The following is a 23345-nucleotide window of genomic DNA, read 5'->3' on the forward strand; positions in this document are numbered from 1 at the left end:
AACCCACTGAGTCTCCCTTATTCTAATAAGCTTTGTAACACAATAGCATTAGGATTGTCCATCTAATTGGATGCAAACTCTTAGCTTTGATCAGTGTATTGGTGCACAGAGTCAACTGGTTCATGTGGGAGAATTTATCTATTTACGATGGAGAGAGCTTACAGTCAAGGTCACAGTGTTTTTTTTATCATTCACACTGATGTGTGGCTTTTCTCCTAAAGCTTGCATCTATCATCATGATCATCATCATGGATTTTTCATTTCTAGTCACATTCACTAAAGGTTTCCACATATTTTTGGAGTAACAATGGGATACAAGGAAAAAATGTTCCTATTGTCTTTTTCCTCCATTCTTCCTTCTTTAACTAATCTCTCCATCTCTGCTCTGAGTGGAGGTGGAGCTAAGCCACTGATAGGCAAATAATAAGGACTGCTGTCAGGGGGATTTTGTCAAGGTCTTTGGGGGATTGAGGATGCCACACTAGGAGGCCCAGAACCTCAGGGATTACCGAGTTCACCCTCTTCCACGCCAGCTCCCATGGGAGAGGTCTCTCCACTGTCCTGGACTAAAATCAAAGGAAAGCAAAATGTGACCATTTCTTGCAGGTTACAATTAAAAATACAGCAGCGGGGATGCAGCATGACTCATGAAGAGTAAATCGTGTCTCAGGTCTTGAGTGCACCAGCACTTCAAATGCTTGTTAATTACCAATTTGCCCTCTTGTTTTATAGCATATCATTAACTGCAGACTTCACAAACAAGCTGTATGCTGCTTCTATTACTGAGGTATGAATAAAGTGTGCACTCACATGCTCTCATGCATGCAGGTGCTCACGCATTCGTGCTGCATTCATGCACAGATCAGGTCAGGGCATTTCTCCTCATGATTTCTGCACTAAATCGGGACACCCGCCTCCACAGCACACAGTTTGCAGTGGAGTGGAGGTGTGCGACATGATCACATGGCACATTATGAGCACATTATCTGCATTGCTGTCACTCCCCTGAGTGCTGATGACACTTGTGTTGGAATTTTGACCTGCATATAAATAGTATAATATAGTCTTGGATTACCTCACAGATGTCAGTATTAGTGAGACATGTCAGTATTTGTGTACATACAGTAATTGCCATTCACAGATTTGATTTAGGAAATATTTTCAGCATTGTGTGCAACTGTTAATTGCTGCAGCTGTGTTTGTCCTCCTCAGGAGACTTCGAAAGGGATTTTGTTATCTTTATGACACTCAGGAGAAGGAAATGATAATTTTACAAGCAATTTACTGGAAGCCAATATTGTCACATTATCTCCTCCACTCTGCCACAATAGACAATAGCTTGTAAGTTGCAGCTGGTATTAGAGCAGGCCAGACTTCACACTGACACATGGATGGGTGACTATGATGATTACAGCTGGACAGAAATATTCCCTCACCAGTTCTGGGGGGGTATAGAGTTAATCCTGGCTGTAATCCAGGGAGTTGAATTAAAAAACTAATCTTATGTCTGAGTGCATGTGTGCATATGTACATATGTGTGAGAGCATGTCTGTTTACATCTGTGCCACAAATCTCCACTGGGGCTTGACCTCAAGACCTTCTTTCACCCTCTCTTTATGATCGTGACCTTCTGAAGGCCATACAGTCATACTGTATGGCACTGAATCACTGATTTCTATCCCAGCGGCATGACCTTTGACCTTAAGTATTAATGAGACCTTTCCAAAGGTGGCAAAGAAAATAAATCAATTAGTTTTTTAAGGTAGTAAGTACTGTATATTCCTGCATGTTTATGAGATAAAATATGCAATTCCCCACAGAAGGAGCTGTAACAACTTTTGGATCCTCGTACTTATCATCTACTATCATTAGGTCTTTATTTGAATTCAGCAAATACTTCATTTTTAACCAATTTCCTGCAAAGCTAATGTCATTAATGTCATCAGCCTCAACTGTACTTTCTGTGAGGCTAATTGGAAAATGTTAGCTAACAGCTAGCTGCTAACATGCATAACTAAGATTGTGCATGGACTGTACATTATACATGCTAAATTCTTCTCTGACTCTTTCATTGCCTCTTTGTTTTCTTTCTTTCTCCTGTAAAGAACTTTGTAACTTGCACAATTACAAATTTAAGTTAACTCGTTTGTTTGTGACTCCGGTGTGTGTGGGTGTGATGACTGAGCTATGTTGCTGCTGGTACTCTCTTGATTGGTCAGTTTAACCTCTATGAAACTCGGGCTGTTATAGTGAGGATTTCCCTCCTTACAAATGGCATTAGGGGTCAAGGCAAAGCACTCCCACCCTCTCATTCACGTTTTTTTTCCACCATCCTCTGCTATTTCCCCGTCTCTCTCTCTCTCTCTCTCTCTCTCCTTTTTGTGGGTTGTCATGGAAATGAAAGCCCAGGGAGGGGGGCTTCTATTATTGAAGCAGTGGTGGGATTGGTGGTGGGCTGGGAGTTTGGTATAGTGAAATGGAGCGATTCATGCACTCATAAACAGAGAGTGCGGTGGAGCAGAAGGGAGGTGGAGGGGGTGTGGGTGAGAGAGAGAGAGAGAGCGAGCGAGGGATGAGGAAAAGGAGAATAGAAAGGGGCCTCGGGGGCAAGCAGAGAGCGAGGAGCCAGCTCCACGTGTTTCGGCCCTGCGTCTAACTGATTGCACGTTTTAGGCCATTACGTCATGGTCTGCCAGGCTCTGTGCTCTTTGAGACATACTGCTGTGGAATCACATTCCTCATGGAAGATGGTGAAACGAGCCCATGGTAACGCCACCTGTTGTTGGAGAGGTCAGGGGAAACTGCACAAGGAAGAGCAAAGCAAGAGGCGTTTATGAGCAGAGGCGGGCTGTGTTAACTGCCGGCTTTATTGTCTGCCATATGGAGAACAGTTTAAAATAACTGAACGTAAAAATAGACTTGACAAATCATGAACAAAGACTGATTCTGTTATTTATTGGTTGACCTTGGGGACAGCAAGTGCTCACTGTTTAGTTTTGGATTTGTCAGTGCACTTTGATAGAAAAGTTATTCCAGAATTAACATGGATTAACAGAATCTTAAATAGTTGTTTGTTGTAATGTCACTTTTTGATTCTGGCTGATGACTTTAAAGGGGGACAAAACTGATTTTACTCATAAAAGTCAGTTTACTGGTAACTAGAAGTACTATTCTGTCTTTGAAAATGATTGTATAATGTTTTCTGTGGCTCTGGAGGAGGCTTTCCACTGTTTGGAAAATGTGGAGTCCACTGTTTTTGGAGCTTGACCCACACAACCGACTAAAAATCAGCCTATTCTGTTATGGTTTTGTCCATTATTTTTTAAGGTGTTGCTGTAAGTTGATGGGAATTCTGGTTTGTAACTGATTTCTGGGTCAAGTATATTGAACAGTTTTTCAATACATTGCCATTCCCCCTAGCACAATCACCAAACAATGTAGCTGCATGTCCACACATACTGTATCTAAAATATGCAAATTACCAGACTCTTGGATGTGAAACTTACAATACAGCAAGACCTCCCAGCTCCAGTCAAAACTCCAGCTCACAATAAGAGGCAGACCAAATTCAGATGATTCAGACCAAACAGTGCTCTTTTTCCCAGCACCCTAGAGAGTAACACAAAGAAACAGGCAACTCTCCCACACTCTATCTCTCCCTACCTCTTTGCCTGCACTTACACACACATTTTTCCAGCATGCCATGTGATGTAGTGCCTGATTAAATCACACTACAGGAAACAAAAGACAACATAGTCGTAAATTATTTGAATCTACAAGCCCCCTACAGGTGATGGTGACCTTTGACCGTGCTGAGTCGAGACAGTGATGTGGTGACAAAAATAGTGTCTCTTTCTGAAAACCAGACAGCAGCCTGAACCAGCAACTGTTCAGCAAGCACGATGCTGGGGATGACGTCGCTGAAATGTTAAAACTGTCTTTGCTAAATGCCTTAGCTGCAATAGTGTAAGAACAAACGAGCACATTTCAGCACTAAATCCATCATAGTTAATTGGCCATATATCCACCCTTCCCTTATGCTACCCCACCCCTGCTGCTTAAAATGCTACCATTTGCTAAAGGCAGAGATAGTGTATTCGGTAGTCTATAGCATAGGCTGGGTCTATGTTCTCTGGGGACATTCTGAACATTCCTGCTATTGTTATTTCATTACCAGGCTGAGGGTTACCCTTGCTATTCTCTTCGGCTGACCCCTAGACTCACTGGCAGTGGAAGTGGTGGTGACCATGTTCCTTGGAATAGAGTGAGTGCGAGCTTTCTCTTTAGCGAAAGTGATGGTCCAAAAATATTTTGCTAGGGAGGAAAGCTGTTTTGGTCTTATGGGTAGTAATGCATTTCAGTCACAATTGGTTAACTCTAAAATGACTAATTCTGCTTTTCTTACAGTAGTAGTGGTGCTGGAAAAGCTCAACAACTATTGGACGAATTGTCAAAAAAATGTGCACAAACATTCACAGTCCCCAGACAATGAAGCCAACTGATTTTGGTGTTCAAGATGAATTGCAGTAATGTGCAGATGTGATCCCTTAATATTTCAGGTCAAAATATTATTTGTCCAGTTCTTTGGTTTCTAAAATATTTGAACTAATAGTGTTCCTATCAGACTCTGCTGCATTTTGTGTTTAGTGCTAACATGCAAATTAGACCATGCTGACAAGGTAAACATTACCTGTTAATCATGTTAGCAATCTCATTGTGAGCAGTTTAGCATATTGATGATTGAAAGCACTGCTGTCCTAAGTGGTTTCTACAAACATGGTTGTAGACTGTTGATGCAGAGTTTTGCTGTTATGGTATTAGATCATATTGCCTTTGAGCCTTGTTCCTGCATAACATAAAATTGAGAAACTGGCAAAACAGTCACCATGTTCAACAGCATCTCTGAGATGATGGAAAATGGCTGACTTGGCATGGTCTTATTGACTTGCTGGCTGTCTGAATGCCAAGTTGACCATTCGTTGTTTCCAACTGTTTCTCGTGGAATTTGAAAAAAAGCAACCATTGAGCTTTTATTGAGCAGTTTCCAAAAGAAGTAAGCTAAATTTTGTTGGAAATCAAGCCACATAACTTTCCCTTAAGCAGGATATTGCAGCACTCTGTCCATCCCTCTACACTTAGGGTTCACATGTGTCTTGTTCTTGGATTGTACCTTGTTCTTTCCAGGAGCAGGACTCCTATTGTTGCTTCCTGCTCAAACAACACAATACCTCAAAGAGGTGCAAAGAAAGAGACACAACAGGCTACAGAATGCTATCTTTCCTCAGATAAGCCCTCATCAGCAGCTCTCTTTTCTTCTGCAGTATCAGTTGTTCCATACAGAATAGTTGCTAGATGTGAACTCCCTCCTTCCTTTTCCCATGAGCTTTTTTTCCTCTGCTTTATTGTCTCTCCAATAGTTACTCTTGTTTTCAGGATGTGTGTTTACTGATGCAATCATGTCTTCTTAGCAGTAATGATTTTTGCTTATTGTCTCATTCCTAGTGTTCTCTGTTGCCCTCTTTCAATGCATGAACTGCTTACGGCAATCAGTGGCACTTTAATGAGATCTGTGTGTGTGTGTGTGTGTCTGTGTGTGTGTGTATGAGGGTCTCTGTGTTATAAGTGAGCGGTGCAGCTGCAGCTCCAAAATCAAGTCCTTTCTTGAGCACTCAGGGATGGATAGAGGAGGAGGGGTTTCTGCACTTCCTGTGTGCAATGAGGTCACACAAGTGGTTCAGTCTTATGGAGATGACATGGGTTCACTTACAAAATCTGTCATGAATTCAAAACAAAACAAAAAGGAGAGAGGGATGTGAGAGTGGATAAGCAGATAACTGTGCCATTAGACTGCACTTATGTGTATCTCTTTTGGTGTGCAGACCTCTTGCAAGACACGCAACATTTCAACACATCTGAAACACATCTAAGAGAGGCCAACTGTGCTATTTTCTCCTATTTGCATTCGCCTTACTCTGAATGGCTCATTAACACAGCATGGTACAGTGATAAATGGACACATGACTCCTGACTTTGAGGTATGCTTTTATCCCCAGCCCTTTAATTTTCCCATCAGACTGTTGGCTCAAGCACCTGGTATTCTGTCTAGTGGGCAGGGTTGAATAGTAATGGTTTATCTGTAACACAGTCATGAAGTCTTAAAAAAAGAGACAAAGTCACAGTTATTTTTGTAAGAGAGTATTAGGAAACCCCTTTTAATTATATATTTTGTAATTGTTCTGTAAAAAATGTGTCGTATTTGTTGGATCCACTCTAAAAAATGTTAAATCCATTCAATTTTCATGTAAAGTTATGAATTAAATTATGGGAGGAAGGTATCCTGTGTTAGATCAGTATGAAATAAAATAAATCAACCATGTTGACATTTTTCTTTAAAATATATGAATGTTTATGTTTTAATTTCAGTCTGCAAAAATAAATGTATTCATTTGTGCCTCATCTATTTTTGGAGGTCAGAGTGTGAAAATAAGAGCTCTTCTCAACAAACCTAAACCAAAACACTGTATGTATATACTCAGTGGGTCTTGTAAAAATAGATAACAAGCTCGGTAACATTAGTATGGCATATTCTGTTGATTCAAAATACTTTATTCCAAAAAATAGTTTTTTGTGTGCGTGTGTGCACAGGTGTTCCTGTGCAAGTGTGCGCACGTGTTGGCTCAAGAGCTTGGTATAGAGATGAGAGTGAATGGATGAAAGGATTGGAGGGTTTCAATACTTGGCTAAAGAGGCAGCACAAAAGATCTAACGATGCGCATCTACTGAGCACTTGCAAAGTAGACCTAATGTTTATTATTTCTGAATCCTTTGCTTTACTTTCCCAACATATTTAAAGGGCAAACTCATAACAGGAAGCTATAAGATATTTTCTCATTTCCAGACTGAATGATTTCAGTATTTGTTTTGAATGTACCCTCCTTTACAAAAGTTACACAGCACAGTATGCAGAGGACACACTGAAGTTCAGTGTTGTGTGATTGCAGTTTTCTTCAGTATACACAATACTGAGAGTGACTTGATTTTATACATCTGATGAGAAGGAAATAATGCATATTTAAATCCTTTTAGCTTAACCTTTCATTGTATCTGTGCTTGTTTTTTTTCACAACAGAATAATTCAAGGAGTTTAGAGAGTAGACAGTTTATACAAAGTACTATATTGGTATATTTGCCAAAAATATTCCAATTTCTTCTGTTATTTCCCTGTTATGATGCAGAAATGTTGCATAAACTGAGCTTGTGCAATGCATAGAAAAGCCTTTAATAAAGGCTCAATAATCTAACTAGGCCATAGGGCTCTTGGTAATTTAAAGTAACGTTGATGTAAGGCAGAAAAATAGCATCTATTTTCACAACAATGTAAAACAAAGCATTTTGTGTATTCTTGAGTCTTAGCTGAGGAATGAAGCCCTTGATGTTTCATTATCACTCAGAGGTATTTTCTGTTTTCCTTCAATCTTTCCTTGACCCGAAAGGAGTGGAAACATAACTGTTAATAGCTCCTTTTTCCCAGCGAATAAAATACCACACTTATCTGTGATTCAATTACAGATAATTCTAGATCAACAGACTTTAATGACTTTAGGTGAACTGGGGCCTTTGACAAAAACACTTATTCAAGTCATGGTGTGAATTAATCAAGGACAGTTAAGAAGAATGTGATTACAATACAAGTAGAAACATACACTTTAAACAATCACTCCTTTGGTTTTAATTCTGCAAAACCATGCAACCACACACACACACACACACACACAACAGCACACCCAACCCCCACCTCCTTCAACATCCCCCACTTTCCAGTTGCAGTGACAGGTGGCTCTTGGGGGTTTGGGTGAACACGACTCAACAGCTGCACAAAAGAGTCCTACTGGGGTCCTTTTGACGGGGTGTCCCCTCTCAAGCGTGCCGATCAGCCCCTGGCCCAGCCCCCCACCTTGGCAGATGCTCCGAGAGATCCACAGGTGGTAGACGAGAAGACACTCTATGACTACTGTTATGTAACAAAGATCCAAGTTACTCGTTTTGAACTGGTTTTTATGTTGTCTCTGATTTAAAAAAAAAATCTGAGTAGCGCTACTTTGGGTGGAGTAGCTTGTTTCACACATCAAACATCCATCATCCAAAGCAAAACCAGGCTGACAGGAAAATCTAGTATTCTTTTTACTCTGAAATTACATGCATGTACAACCTATTCATTCTAACAAATTAAGTATACCAATAATGGTTGAGGCTAAATTGTGGCAGGAAGGCTGAGCTAACATCATTTAATAGCAGTGAAAGTTGAAAGCAACCCTACAATGAGTTTTTTCATTTTTCTGGTAAAATTTTCTCTTTTTTTCTCTTGAATTTTGAAATTTCTGTTGTAGAAGCAGGAAAACCACAGATCTATTTCTAAAAAGTCTCAGGGGAATTAAAGTGCCTAAGATTTTAGGATTACCTTTTCTGGTTTCTATATTTATGTAACACAAGAGCACAAACAGTTTGCACACTACTGTAAACTCTCACAAGTTTTTGATACAAAATCTAAAAACTCGTCTTGCCAAGTAAAGACCTTGAACATCAAAACACTGTTATGCTGATGGGTTTTGTTGATTGCATTGAAGGATTACAGCGATTTCAGGTTCCTTTAATACAACAGGTTGTTATGTTGACAGAAGCTTAAAGTAAGTGCCTTAAGCAGACATAAACACAGATAATATGACACACATATCTGTCAAAGGTGTGTTTTCCAAGTCAAAGGTTTATATTTAATATGAACTGTGAACTGTCTGTGAGAGCGCTGTAGTTTTGCGGGAGGGTAAACCGATAAGGTTGTAGGTTACGGAGTTTTTGTTTTTACGTGGAGAAATGTATTTTTCTCTGTGAGTGCCACCAGAACATTTCTACTAAAACGCAAAACTACTTTTACATGTCTTCGGTAATGTTAAAAACAAACTATTACCCAAGGAAGTCTAATAAAGCTAACAGCCACACCCCTCTCTTGCTAATGGTACAGTCCGATCCGGAGGCCAATGAGGGACCATCCGCAGGAGCAGAGCATCAGCTGTGGTGTGTCGGAGAGGGAGAAAACTTCCCTCACTCCTCCTCCACTGCTGTCTCTCTCCCTAATTCCCACTGACACCTTTTTTTTTTTGTTTAAATTCAGTTTATCTGAGGAGCAGCGGCAGCCACCGGTGCCTCCTTCAACAGGCTGGTAACTGGCCGGGCTCTGTTTTATCTGATTTATTTATTTATTCTTTCGTCGTATCTCTGGTCTGTTTGGACGCTCACAGGAGGCTTTTCTGCCCGGTTAGTCCAGGACATCGGGCGCAACTGGAGTGACTCGACCAAGTTTCCCCCCCCAACCCCCAACCCCAACCCTAACCCCCCCCCCCCCTCCCCCCCAATTCTGCCTGAGGAATGAGAGGACCGCCGGAGAGGAAGAGCCGAAACTCGCATGTTTGAATGGACAAAAGACAGGAAAGCGTGGGTATTACCGCCGACATGGAGGAAAATACAGTGCCAGGAGCAACATGTAAGTCTTTCTGGACGGTGCTCCAGTGTGCCTCAGAGCCGAGCCTGTCTCTGAAATAACTGCACAAGTGCTTTGTCATTCATATCCTTTGTCACATTGTAACAAAAATGGTTTAAAACGTTGTCCAGCTTGTGTCAACTTAATAGCCCAGCCCGCTTAGCGGTTGAGAAACAGTGTTGTAATTGAGGAAAAGCGATGGAAAGTGTAGTGGGGCATGAATTTGTCTGATGAATTATGAATCATCCATTAGGAGGTGTGGATAGAGGCAGTCCACAAATCGTAAAGCGAACGCAACTTTCTTGTCAACCCACAAGCTTAACACCCACACCTCAAGTCAAGATTTTAATCTGTGTGAGGATGAAAAGGCGATTTGATCAATTTGCAGACCCTTTGATGATAAAAACGAAACACCGATGTTGATCATCAGCAGACTGCCAATGGCTGACTTTTAAAAAATGTATGTTGTGATTCCTTTAGCATGGAGCTCACTGGCCTTACAATAACACACTTTGCGCTAGATGAGGTAATGTGACCAGTCCCGTCCCATCCCCCTCCTTATGTTATGTTAAGATCACTACTAACATGATGCAGCCATAGGCGGTCTGGCATCCTTTCCCATCTCCTCTTTGCTGCTGCTCTACCAGAAGATGTAGTGAGTAGTTGTTTATGCGCAGGTGCAGCCAGGCTTATTTTCAGATGGTGCAGAGATGCATCAACCAAGTCCTGAAAACAAGAAAATTTTAATGAGATCAGCCCAGGGCCAAAGTGCAGGATAAAGAGTCCACTTTACACTCCGGCCAGATCCGGCTTTGTAACAGATTTATTTGTGCAATTACAAACTATGTGATCCCGTGATCATACAGTTCAAGGCCAATGTCATGTCTGCTCACTCAGCTATAACAAATGTCTCAGTTTGAGACAAGATGAAATACTCCTGTTGGAAACCTGCCAGTGTGAAGCTGCTCTCGCAAGACACCCAGCTTTGGTCTAATGTTTGAAACTCCATGCTAAAGCATTGTGCATTGACATGTTGCTTGATTCTGGAAATAGAAGGGGGACTCACAATGTGACCTCTTCCTTCTGACAACAGAAAACTTCCTTCCTGCTCACAAGGGGCTTCATGAGGGGAGGTCAGCTTGTCTTGGCTCTGCATCAAGCAGGAGAAGAGTCGTGCATCCACCCACATTGTGGGAATCAGACTGGAATGTCTTTACGCAGCCATATTCTGAATAATATATGTATATATGAACCTGGGAGAGGCTGTCATTATTTGTGTTGTGAGTCATGGCAAAGGACCTGACATCAGGCCTCCTGTTCCATGTGATGTAAAGACTGTCAATCAGACCATTATGCTTCTCATGCTAATCGAGAGTGATCAAAAGTTGTTTTTCCAGCTTGCTGTAATAAGATACAGTTATCAGAGCTTCAACACTCCTCATGCATAACTCAAGGACAAAGTGCAACATTCGTCTCATGATGTTGCTCTGTGATGATGTGTTTTTCACATCCACACAACAATCTTTTATGAAAATGCAGGATATTCAAGTGTAGCAGCAGCTTTTGTTGAAATACAGCCACTAAAGAAAGCCCACTTGATGCGTCTCGGTTGTGAACCAGATGCCCTTGCAGTGGAGCTGCTGAGGGCCTGGCCCAGCATTGTGAAAATCTGCTGTCAGGACTTTTGGACTTCTTTTCTCTATGCAGACTTTCTTCTCTCTGTGCTCTGTGGTCAGACCCTCTTGGACAGTCAACTCTGTTTGGTCATCCTTTTAAATCTCCTTACCTGAACAGCTAGACTGTGACCAAACTTTTATTTTCCCTTACTTGTTAGGTTTTTCTAGCATATTCACAGGCGTTAAAGGTGAATGTGACTTCCCATGTCGCTGAAATACTTAACTGGAGGTACACAATGTATAAGATATTGTGTAATTGTTCATGAGCCGTTATGTAAACTTTGTTGAAAGCAAAAAAGACAAGCTGCTTCACGACAGCCATAATGAGGCTAAAGACCCTCAGCACACTGACATAGAGACAGATCATAGTGTAGTCCTCGTCTGTTGTGTGATTATGGAAGAATCCACCAGCTTTGGCTGTCAAGCCTGTAGTGAACAGGATCAGCGAGCTACACATCTTCATCCGCAGGAGTTGTTATGTAATCAGAGGAATATGTGCAACCGTGTCCCATTTTTTGGAGAGAGTCGCTTAAGTATCTTTGTCAATTAGCAGAAGGCAGGATCCCATGGGGCCTCCCTGATTCACTGCCTGATAACAACTTTTGTGCAGGATCAAATGTGGACAGTGTGGAGCTGAAGTGTGTGTCATCATGAGATGTTCTGCAGGAGATAGGACGCTACATATCACTGACAGTTTGGCCGTATCAGTGTTGTTATGTACAAAAAGCTGAATATTTATGAGCATGAGCCTCCATAGTTGTATTTGTGGGAGTGCAATAATGTTGCGTATTGTAACGATATATGGATGAGTTTTACTGTATTGCTCAAGCAGCAGGTTTGGTTGTGCCAGTACTCTCTAGCAGTGTGCTGTTCTGTGGGCTGGAAGATTTGAAGCTTCAAGTCATTTATTCAGTGACAAATCTGTATGCCTGTATCATATCAGAGGGAAAAATAATGGTACAACATTATATTTGCTGTTTAATCTAATTATTACATTACTGGTTGCTGCAGACAGTGGGCACCAACCTATGTGTGGGCGCCTGCATAATCCATTTAATTCATCATATATGGCTTTAATCACAGATTACCTTGTCAGTCAAAAGGCTTTTTAATCCTTGTTACCTTTTAGAAGAAATGACAAACTGCATTTGTGGCTTTAAAGATTTAAGTTGCAAACATGATTGTTAAACTTTACCTCACTCTTTCACCAGGTAGAACTTTTCTTTTAGATGTAATTGATCATTCCTCTAAAGGTACTTGGTGGGGTAAGAGACAGGGGGGCTTCCCAGCTCGCACTTGTTTAGATCTGTTCAAAGCCCACATTCTGCAAGTTTTATAGAAGGGACTGAGCCCTGTCCTTATGAGGTTTAGGCAGAGACGAGATGAACAGAAACATCTGAGTCACGAAGAGCTGACTGAAGTCATGCCAGCGCTGTGGCACAGAGGTCTGCTTTTGAAACTACAGTGCAGTTTTTAGACAGTGACGCATTTTCAGCTGTTTTGACTCCTCTGTATGCCATTACACTAGATTTAAAATGAAACACCAACTGAGGTTAAAGAGCTGAGTGACAGCTTTAAATGTGTTTGAGGGTGTTCACATCATATTGGTTTGAACATTGTCTGCATCAGCAGTGTTGAATTGTTTTGGTTTTTTTTAGCCCATTTTGAGCAGCACAACATGAAAGTGATAGGGCTACAATTCCTGTGCTGTTCAGGTCCTCAAGTTAAAGCTGAAAGTTGGCACTTAAACTGCAGAGTCACTGTTCATTTCAAAGCCAGTATGATGGAGAACAGAGCCAAAAAAATGTCCAAAGTAATGTCCAAATGCTCCAGGGGTGCACTTAACATGCAAGTATGCTCCTATTCTCCTGGTGCTAACAATGAAAGGGAGGTGTTTCTCGATTATACAGGGCCCATAATGCATAATATTAATAAATATATTTGCAAACTACGGTATGTCCATGTTTGTGCCTAAATACAAGAATCAGGATGTGAAGCATTTCTTTTGGCAGAGCCTGACCTTCCTGTCCGTCCCAGAGAGTCCAGCTCTAAGAAATGAGAAATCCAAACAAAAGAGGAAACTAAAGCTACAAAGTGAAAACTGATAGAGATGAGAGAAAAGCAAGACAAGCTGTAATGTGAAATATGTGGAAGAAAACCAAAAAAAAACAACAGTCCTCTCCAGAGCTCTCCACATAGAGGAGGCATCACGTCACTGCTGGTCCACTCTATAACACCCAGATGATGTAAATCACACTGCCCAGACACTGACCTCTCATAAGGGAATAGAAGTGGATCTCTAACGCAGCAATCCGGAAAAGCAAATAATACAGAAAGCCTTCCCATTACCCAGCACTCAAAGTGTGCAAACTCTCTGCCCCTGTAGTATTCTACCAGGAAATGGCTGCTGAAAGTGATCAATACGTGCACACTGCCATAGTTCCTGTTTGTTCTAGTAAGTGTTGGTGAGTCCTTCATGACAGACACAACTAAACTGAGATTCTGAACTTGTCAAGTTCTTTAACTTCTGAGCTCTTGTTTCTTTATAAGAAAAACGTTGATAGCAACAGTGTTTATTGTGAAAACATGGATTAAGTTAGGATTAGACTTGAACTTGCCCAACCTTGAACCACCTCTAACCTGTTTAACCCACCTGCTAGCTGAAATAGCTCAGGGAGTTTTTGTTTGTGAGGTCTCACCTTGTAAATAATAAGTCTACGATGTTATGGCTAATGTCCCTTAAATGCAGATATATGACAATACAAGCTCATGTTATATATTCCCATTGTGATGATGACTATAGTAACTCCGTCCCATTATGCATCTTATTAGTCACACTTATAAAAATATGTCTGCCAAAGATACTTGTCACTTCATATTTTGGCCCAAGAACACATCTGGCTTTTGTGCTTGAAGAATGATTTATAACCTGTCTTCCCCTCTTTGGTCTTTTTCTTGTAAGAAGGCCCTTTGATATACAATACAGTTGATCATTCATAGAGGTATGTCTTGTTAAGGAGCACCTGTGAGTCACTTTCAGCTGCAGGACTAAAAGGTTGTAGGTAGCAGAGCTCTGAATTATTTGGTGATTAGTAGGTATGTGTGATGTTGTATAAAGGAAAAATATTTGGTGAAAGCCAAACCACTTGCGGCCATACCACCCTGAACACGCCCAATCTTGTCTCAGGACCAACTGTGCAATTTTTTTCTTGTTATCGCATTGTTACAAGAAGAATTCGACATTTTTAGAAATACTATCAAATAATACACAGTTTGTCCTGAGATCGAAGCAGGATGAAAGTTTATTTACATATTCTACTTAATACTCAAAGACAAAAGGTGTTCTGCTTTAAAACCATTACATACAAAATGCAGTATAAGACAGACAAACAAATGGGCAGAATCTAGGCCTAAGTTTGGTTGTGGATGCTGCACAGCTGCTGCAGCTCTGCAGTAAGACAGTGACTGAATACCAAAGACACATGCCGTTCTCACTACTAACCCCCTCACTTTAAAAACACAAGAGACCCATGAAACATACACGTGCTACTTGGAAGGCATTGTCTTCGCCTAACCCCTCTCAGTCTCGGCTGTGACATACAATAAGAAGGACGATGCTGCAGTGCTGTAGCCTAAATCTATTATCAGTCAGCTGTACGGCCCTTCTTTCTGGGACACTAGAAGAAGGACAAAGGAAGGGAAGTCTTGATTTGGACTGTGTTGCTTGTTCCTGCCACCTCTATCAAGTCTGAAAATATCCCAGACGTGTCTGCTCTCTGGTCGTCTGGAAGTTCCAGTCACCAGACCTATTCGCTGATATTAGACTGTCCTTGTTCAGCTAAAAGACATGGCTCTTATACTGTAAACACATCTTAATCTCCATGAATATTCCTTGGCAGGTGTACCGTATTTCATCTGGAGTCATTGTTTGGCCCATTTTGGCAATTTTAGTTCTTGTGGCTGGTCTCTAAGGTATTACACTATTTAAAAACAGAGTGAATCCTGTGTGGAACCTCATTACTAAGAGAGTAGGTGGGATTGGATGTTTTTCCTCTTAGTAGTTACCTGTGTCTATGAAACCTATGATTGGACCCTGTTGCCCACAAAGAAGGTCAGGGTTTTTGTGTGGGGAGACAAAAATCCAGTTAATGATAACTGTTGGGTGTAATTGTATGTTGAACAGTCTCAAGATTACTGCTTGGGGCTGAATTTTTGCTTGAGGTAATATTCATAAAAATAACCATTTTGGAACAAGGTGACAAACAACAGCTCTGTGAGTTACCTCAGACATAAACACGTGCGGCCACGCAGATGCTAAATTCACTGAGTTGACTGGAAATAAGGGAGATCTTTGCACTAAAGACCAGTCAGACGAAGCTTGCTTACCTGACTGACCACAGGCCATTAAAAACTGCTACTTCTAACTTGGGCTGCACAATTAATGGAAACTTCAAAATGGCCCAGTCACAACATTGTTGTGTATTGTTAGCACCATAAGTGTTGTGGTGCTACAGAGATGCCCCGGCCTACAAATCATATTCTCCAGGGAACATGGTTGTTTGGTAAAAGTTTACAGTTTTTGTTTTTCAATAAAAACAAATTGGAAAAATTATTTTTTGCATATCAAGCAGCTCAACTTCTAAACCTAATATCCATATTCTAGTGTAAGCTTCCTATTAGTCATAGCTCCATGTCCTTCTAACTAAACAGTGTAGCTTGTCAGGAGTTATAAATCTTGAACGTGTTGCCCTTGAAGGCTCAGTGAAGCATTGTCCTTCTAGTTAAATGGATTTTTGCATAATCATATTAGTTTTAGATTGAACGGGACTCATCATAAACTAAATTACTAAAGATCAGACTCTTCCAAAACTAGTACAAACTTGTTACATCCTACTCTGACTAAAACTGGTCCAGAAACACCCAATTGAGACCAGTCAGAATTAGATCATGCCGTCACTCCCCAACCCCCAAAGAGGACATGAAGCAGGTTGCCAGGAGCAACTGGCTGGCATTCCGATATACTGCTTTCAGTTATGAATGGCAGCTTGTGCGGCCCAGAAATCCAACCACATTCTCTACTGCCATCGAGAAAGGCGTGAGTTTGGCAGCTCTTGACACCTCTCGACCACCACTGGTCAGGCTGTCAAGGGTACTTATTCGTTTATGTTGGAGCATGTTGGTGGTGGCGGCAGCAGATGCCGGGTCCCCAGGGAGCTACTGCTAGTTCAGATAAGCGGAGCTTTTTATCAGCGTGGGGGCCTTGGCATCTACGCCAGTGCAGGAGAGAGCAGTGACTAAATGGCAGGCATTGTCCTCAGCCTGGGCCAGGTGATGGGATGAGAGTTGTTGCAGTCACTGACAGAAACATTAGTATTCACTGATGGATTGTCATGCCATGAAGGAATGCTGTCTTCAGCTCTGTTGGTTGGTATGCAGAACCACTCTTGTCTTTATGAGCAGACGTCAGTCGTAGCCTGATGAGAGGGTTCATCAGTCTGCATCAGATATCTCTGACTCTTCTTTTTTGTGTTATTCAGTCTGAAGCTGAGACAGTTGGGTGATAATTTGATTACTTCATCGAAGAAAACAAATCAAAACTAATTCGATAATAAATTCAATGCTTGCCATTATTCAAGTAACAATACCAAACATTCACGGGTTCCAGCCTGGTAATAGTGAGGATTTGTTGCTTCATAAATTAGTAGGTTTTGGAGTGTTGGTCTAACAACACAAATGGTTCTAATATGTTATCTTTGCCTCAGGGATATTGTAATGGACATTTTTCAGTATTTCTTATAGGATAAAAGATGAATTAAAAAGATGAATTGATTAATTGAGAAATAGTCAGCAGCAGATCTGAGATTTTTACAAGACAAATCAATTAATTTCAGAGTAATCAATCATTAAAATTATCACTAAATGCAATGGTGTTTAAGTGCAGTTTGCATGCATAATTTAATGAGGTTTTTGTCATTTCCCATTTCAAATTGTAGTCCTCAGTAGCAAGCACAGCTAATGAAAACTTTGCTCTCTAAACACACACACGCAGGTCCTGGTCAGGCGTGAAGTCGGTGCTTGTTGTTTACACTGCGCTTCCTGTGTGTCTGGGCCCCCTTGCCCTCTTACATCACCCTATTCGGTGCAGGAGGGACACAACAGGGTGAAGGGGCGACGGGTTGGGGGGGTAAGCGATGAGGTAGTTCATTAGTCCCCTGGCCCATCCCAAATGAGATGCAGATCCATTCTCTCTGTTTACAGAGTTCCTCTTTTCTTTCTTTCTTTCTTTTTTTTTTGTTGCCACCCTTTTCCCTTTCCAGTCTTTTGATTTCACACTCAGTACTGTTTCCTCAGCTCTTGTTTGCCTCATTTGCATTTTTCAGGAGAACGCCCTGCATTCACACCCTGTTTGCCATGTTTTTTTAAGATAAGGTATAAATTGAGCAACTATTGTGTAGCATTGTATTATGCGCCTTTAGTTAATTTCATTGGTTGTCTGACAGTGTGCTAACTCCTTTTCTTATCTGTTTGCCAGGAGACATAGAGGGTGGTGTTTGAAGAGTTCAGCTCTTGGCTTCATAAATATTCCATGTCTTGCTCTATATTTTTACTCTGCACAGTATCTTGGCAAGACACTGGCAGTGCTCTGGATGTTGCATTGGGAATGAGCTTCAGTTGTAAGTTGTGTTCATCATGACTGATCACTATCACATAACCAAGAGCATTTTAATGCTTACCATTACTTCTACGTACCGTGGGGTCCCAAAAGTCTGAGACCACCTTCCCATGTCTCATACTGTTGGACCCCACTGTATTTTCTCTGTGTTGGAATTGTCAGCTTGCTTTTGCATCCAGCGGTTTCACAGTACTGTTGCTTTTTACAGCTGCTCTCAACCGAAAGTGTCCCTCCCTGAGCTGTTAATGAGCAAACACTGTCATATGAATGTGTTGTCATAGTTTGCTGATTCTGTCATACAGTGAGTCATGTGTTTTGCTCTGCTGCGGCGGACACACGCTTTTCTTACCCTGATTCATACGTCCCCTGTGAGGTTGATGAACAGGTAGAAAAATAGCTGTGTGGTATGATGTCTTAAAGCTGTGCTCAGAACAGTTGCCTGTCAGATCCTGTTACATGAATAGCTGTGTTGGTATAAAACCTTCCATTATAGTGTAGGTACATGCTATTAAAGGACACTGTGCTTTTCAGTTAAAATGATAAAAATGGAAGGGCTCATGTGCCGTGCAGGTGGCACTGGGGCAGTACTGCATGGAGAAGCAGGGTCTGCAGTTTGTATTTATAACCTGTCCCACCAAAATAATATGCTGTGAAATTGGATTTCTGTTAAATCACATTCTCTGTGACAGCATTACCAGCTGTCCCAGTTTTAACTTGTTTTTTTTTTATTCACATTGTCATCAGCCAAACTGTAAAGTAGTAAATTCCTTTGTAATGGGTGAATATACAATGGTGCTTTTCTGAGACTGCATTACATTATTCCCAAACCAACATTTGGAGTTGCTAATACATTTTGTCCAACGTGACATGTCTCTAACTGGGAAATGGCAGCTACTTACCTGCTGATTCTCCACCTGCCGTTATGCTCCCACACTGTGCTCGTGCATGCATGCATACACCCACTTCTGCAGGGGTTCCTTTACCATTTCTGCTGACTTTTACAGATATCTTATCCTATTGTATCACTTTTTGCATGTAAATGGGTTCAGCTGAGTGCCTCAGGCTTTGTTTGACACCTGCAGCTAGGGAGGCCCCATAGACAGACATGAAGGGGCCAACTGAGCCGTGGTGCAGGGCGACAGTATGATGTTCAACTGATGATCACGCACAACATGCTGCAGATTCCTGAGCTTCCTCTGACCCACTTTGAAGGGTCTTGTAGCTGTTGAGGGTCCATTAGATGGGACAGTATCTCTAGGTGCTTTAAAGAATGATTTACTTTCCACCACCAGATTAGTACGAGATGATGCTAACAATGCCAATGGTATGCAAATATCTCTAATGTAAGTGTTCTCCAAGGCTTTTGGATTATCATGTCCTCTGTTGAAAACTTCAAGCACCTAAAAACATGGTTTCAAATCTCAAGTATTTCTTTATAGCATTTTATATTTGTGACTTAATAATCAATGATCAAAGTAAAAGTTACAAAAACAAAGTAATGAGTTTATAACTCAGTGAATTATTTTTGTCAGGGCTGCGGAGGTTTCATCAGATTCTGATTATTATTTTGTAATGTTACGATTTGTATGTGGAAGCAGGTCCCTGTCGGCCTCACAGCAGGGACAGGGGCACAGACAAAACACAAATGCAGAAACCTTTCATGGATAATAATCACATAAGACCTAGCTATTCAGGAACACTAAAGATGGACTGTTGATGTACGCCGAAACCTTCAGGCTGTCCTAGATGTTATCAAGCTTGTGAAATGCTTGCCCCAGTGTTTGTCCTGCGTATTTTTCTCCCTGGCCTTTCCAATAATATGACACATCAAAGTGATTTTCTATGTTTAGGCTTGTTGGAGACTCCAGCATCTCAGAGGAAGCTGGTGAGCATTGATTTATGAATATGAATAATGCAAGTGATGCCACAAGAAGGTGGTCTAATGGTTTTTGTCTGTAGTCATCCCCTGGGCACAGATCCTCTGGGAAGCCGGAGTGTAAATATGGTTAAGGAGGCAGCTACTCAGGTGATACAAGCAACCCCCTCTGTTGTAAGCTGTACAAATATCAAAATAGAATTAGGCTGATATTACTGTTTATGCAACAATTTCACACAACAATAGACAACACGAGAACACTGTTATGTAAAACTGGATAATTTCATTAGCTTGGCTCGAGCCATGTTTTTTTTTTTTTTTTTTATCTGTGACAACAGCCAGAACACAGAGTTCATGGATTGCTGAACAGATTTTGTCACTGCATTCAGTCCATCTGTGCAAATATTACTTAAGCATTCTCCTCAAAGCACCACATGAGTATGTCCCAACCTTGTTTGCCAGGGTCACTGTGTGGACAGTTTTCCAAATAGACTTGTACTCATCAGTATGTCAGTCTAGGACAGGCAAAAGTCCCGAGTGATTCACCTCAGCAGACTTCCTTGTTCTTTTTTTGTTGTCGAAGGTGCACTGTGGAGGTTTGTTGTTTTAAAAAAAAATAAAAAATAAAAACATTTTAAAAAAGCTATGTTTATATTAAGTGCTCCTCACCAAAATCCAAAATGCACTGCTTTCTCTTGAGGCCTAACATGTCAAATGCATTTCTTTCCTCAAAGTATTTTCAGAACCATTTAAGAGAAATATTTTAGATGTGTGTTGAATATCCCCATGTTTGCTAGCTTGTGGTCCTTGCCGACTTACTGTAATGCTTATTTGTGCATTACCACTGGCATACTGCAATACTGACAGCAGGAATGTGTATTGCATTGCCTGTGTACTTGTACACATGCATGTATGGTATTGTGCATGATACAAACACAGCGGAGACGCACTCGTAAAAAGATCCAGAAAGCTCCATGGAGCTGTTATTGGTCAAAAACTCCCTATGGTACCTTTAAATATGAATTTGCAATGAATGAAGCGCGATATATCTCAAATGAATAGTTGATTATTTGATTGAAAAAAGATTGGGACAGACTATTTTGATGATCAATTAATGTTTAAGTCATTTATTAAGCAAAAATTCCAAACGTTTGCATGTTCAGCTTCTTTTCTCTGTTTTATATCATAGTAGATGAAAATTCTTTGTTCTGGACAAAAACCAGCGACAGTTTACAGACTACATGTCTTATCAACTGATCAAAACAATGTCAGCAGATGTTAAAATAACTGTTGAATTTGTATTACATCGCACATTTTTTTTAAGTCATCAGTTGTCTGCTAGCCCAGACAGTGGAGCACTGCATCAATCAGCCCTTGTTTCGGTCCCATGCTACGCAGCAGCAGTCCTCTCCCTCAGCCCCCATCCCATTTTCCTCCCGAGAGCTTCAGGTTTCATTGGTATTCATTGTCAGGGCCACCTACACACCAGAGTTTGTTACGTTCTCATTCTCTTCACCGTTGACAGTATAGATCACAGCGATTGTCTCCCACTGTCCTGTCAGCCAGCCAATTCGTAGTGGCTCCAGTTCCCAGGTGTATGTGAAAGTGCTCCCAGGATATCAGGCAACACAATACCTGTCTATCAGGGCTGCACTTGCTCCTATCACCTTCGATACCAAACTGTCATATCTACCCCAAGGGAAGCAAATGGTGTAAGATGATGGTGAATTCAGAGAAAAGGGAGCCACAGTGGTGTAACACCTGGGGTTGTGTGTGGTATCATTGGTTTGCAGACTGTTTGATAATTGCATTTGTTAAATTGTGTCTTTATAGTTTTTTCCTCAATACAGTAACATAGACGAACGGAGGAGGAAAAGCTGAGAACAGGCAGTTTGACTGAATTTATTGAGGTTTAAATTAAGTCAGTCGAAGCTGTTGGTGCTGTGTTGTCATAGCCATTTCATTTTTTTCTGCAGAAAGCTATTTTAATTTTTTATTTCGTCACTGAATACATAACTAGCTCCAGCTTTCAGATTTTTTTTCCCCCACTAAGTTGCATTTCATCCTAAAATCGCACTGAAATTACCTAACAAGTACAGAGCAGGGGAGTATTCCTCCTCTTCTATCAGTTGATCTCACTACCATTCCCCTCCTTCCTTTCCCCTCTCACTGTCATTGCAGTGTTTTGGCTGCTGTCCCGTTGCCATGCAGAGACCACAACAATGGCCCCTCTCTGTCAGAGCACATCGCTGCCCGAGGAATGCTTATTTAATAGTTGCATGCTTTGACAAGGGAAACACAATGTCTTGTCTCCCAGCTGAACTCTTTCATGGACTCATGCTGCTATTCTCTCTCTCTCTGCCCATCAGGCTTTGTCCACCTCAAGGTCATCAGTAACTGCCTCCATTTCCCAGAGTGATGACATAGTCGTTCCATGTGCCTAGATGAGCTCACATGATCTTTGCCATAAGGACTGATATCTCCCTGAATGCTACTAAGTGTCTGAAGCCTCTTGGTGCAGACCTTTGTCCACCTTTATGCCTTTGAGGCTGAATAATAATCTGAGTTTTACTCCAAAGGGAGCAGTTTGTTTGGAAAAAAAAGTTAAATGGCCTGTTTTTGTGGAGATGTCTCTGGCTTAAGAAGCCCACTGTACAGTTGCATATTCTATACAAGCCTATAGTCAATTCTCTTTGAAGTCGCACAGCATTGGTCTCGCTCCTCATTGGTGCGCTCCTTTGCAAGCTGTTGAATAGCACAGCATTTATATAGTAAATCCTCAGTGCACTTACTGTCTTGATGTGACAGCCCCCTGCTGTCTGTGTTGTTTTTAGCCAAAGTCTGGATAATTTACAGCATGTTGCCCCATTGTTTACCTTCAGAGACTATGCAGAAGAAACTGTGCTCCAACATGGTTCCACAGGGAGCACAGGGGTACAGTGCTGAGTGGTCAAAGCCAAGTGTCCCTCCCTGGAGGGTCTTTGTTTGGCCGTCAGAGCCTGGGCAAACTAATGTTTGAGTAGGAGATTCAAGTTCAGCAGCTTGCCAAGTGTGAGTCATGGTGCTGCGAGTGAAGCTCCTCTCCCAACAAACCAGCCTGGCTATTCTTTTGTCAACAAACTTTAAAAATGTCAGAGTGCTAGTTTGACTACTTTCTGGGAAGGTGATCACTCATATTCTTTCTCTTCTAAACAGTTAATTTCACCTCAATAGAATCATCGGGATGCCAAAAACCAATTACTATGTTGCTGCAGAAGAGTCAGGCCATTTGTTCAGGCCGGTCTGTCGATCCGCCACGCAGAGCAGAAATGGTATTAGGAGTAGAGTTAGAAGAGCAGGCTTAAGACCTATTATCTTGTGCTTCTGAGCAAATGGTGTAATCTCTGCAGCAGATAATGTTGCTCAACAACTGAGACAAGCATTGTACAGAAATTGAGCCTAGATTGTTTCTTTGGTGGTTTCTTTTGGTTTCATTATGTTGTTATTGTTTTGAAAATTGAACATTTTCTCGAAGGAATCAGTTGTCTTCTTATAATTGAGGACTCCACCCCTCACACTTGATACATGCAGCTCTAGTGGAAGTTTACG

The 23345-nt window shown here is 41.3% G+C and overlaps 1 protein-coding gene across 10 annotated transcripts in view; it reads left to right on the forward strand.

The window, feature by feature from the left end:
• Window positions 1–9056: 9056 nt before the first annotated feature.
• map7d1a (MAP7 domain containing 1a) overlaps window positions 9057–23345 on the forward strand; it is a 40232-nt gene continuing 25943 nt past the window's right edge. For 3 of the 10 annotated variants that reach the window (XM_071469026.1, XM_071469025.1, XM_071469024.1), the window contains exon 1: window positions 9325–9535. In XM_071469026.1, the coding sequence (XP_071325127.1) occupies window positions 9466–9535 (70 nt within the window). In that variant the 5' untranslated portion in view covers window positions 9325–9465. Of the gene's footprint in view, window positions 9536–23345 lie in introns of all 10 variants that reach the window. The other 7 variants (XM_071469027.1, XM_071469028.1, XM_071469020.1 and 4 more) reach the window with 5 other exon arrangements.

The sequence above is a fragment of the Trachinotus anak genome, unplaced genomic scaffold (genome assembly GCF_046630095.1).
Source record: "Trachinotus anak isolate AG129_WGS33_773 ecotype Australia unplaced genomic scaffold, CSIRO_AGI_Tana_v1 ptg000032l, whole genome shotgun sequence".
Classification (NCBI taxonomy): Eukaryota; Metazoa; Chordata; class Actinopteri; order Carangiformes; family Carangidae; genus Trachinotus; species Trachinotus anak.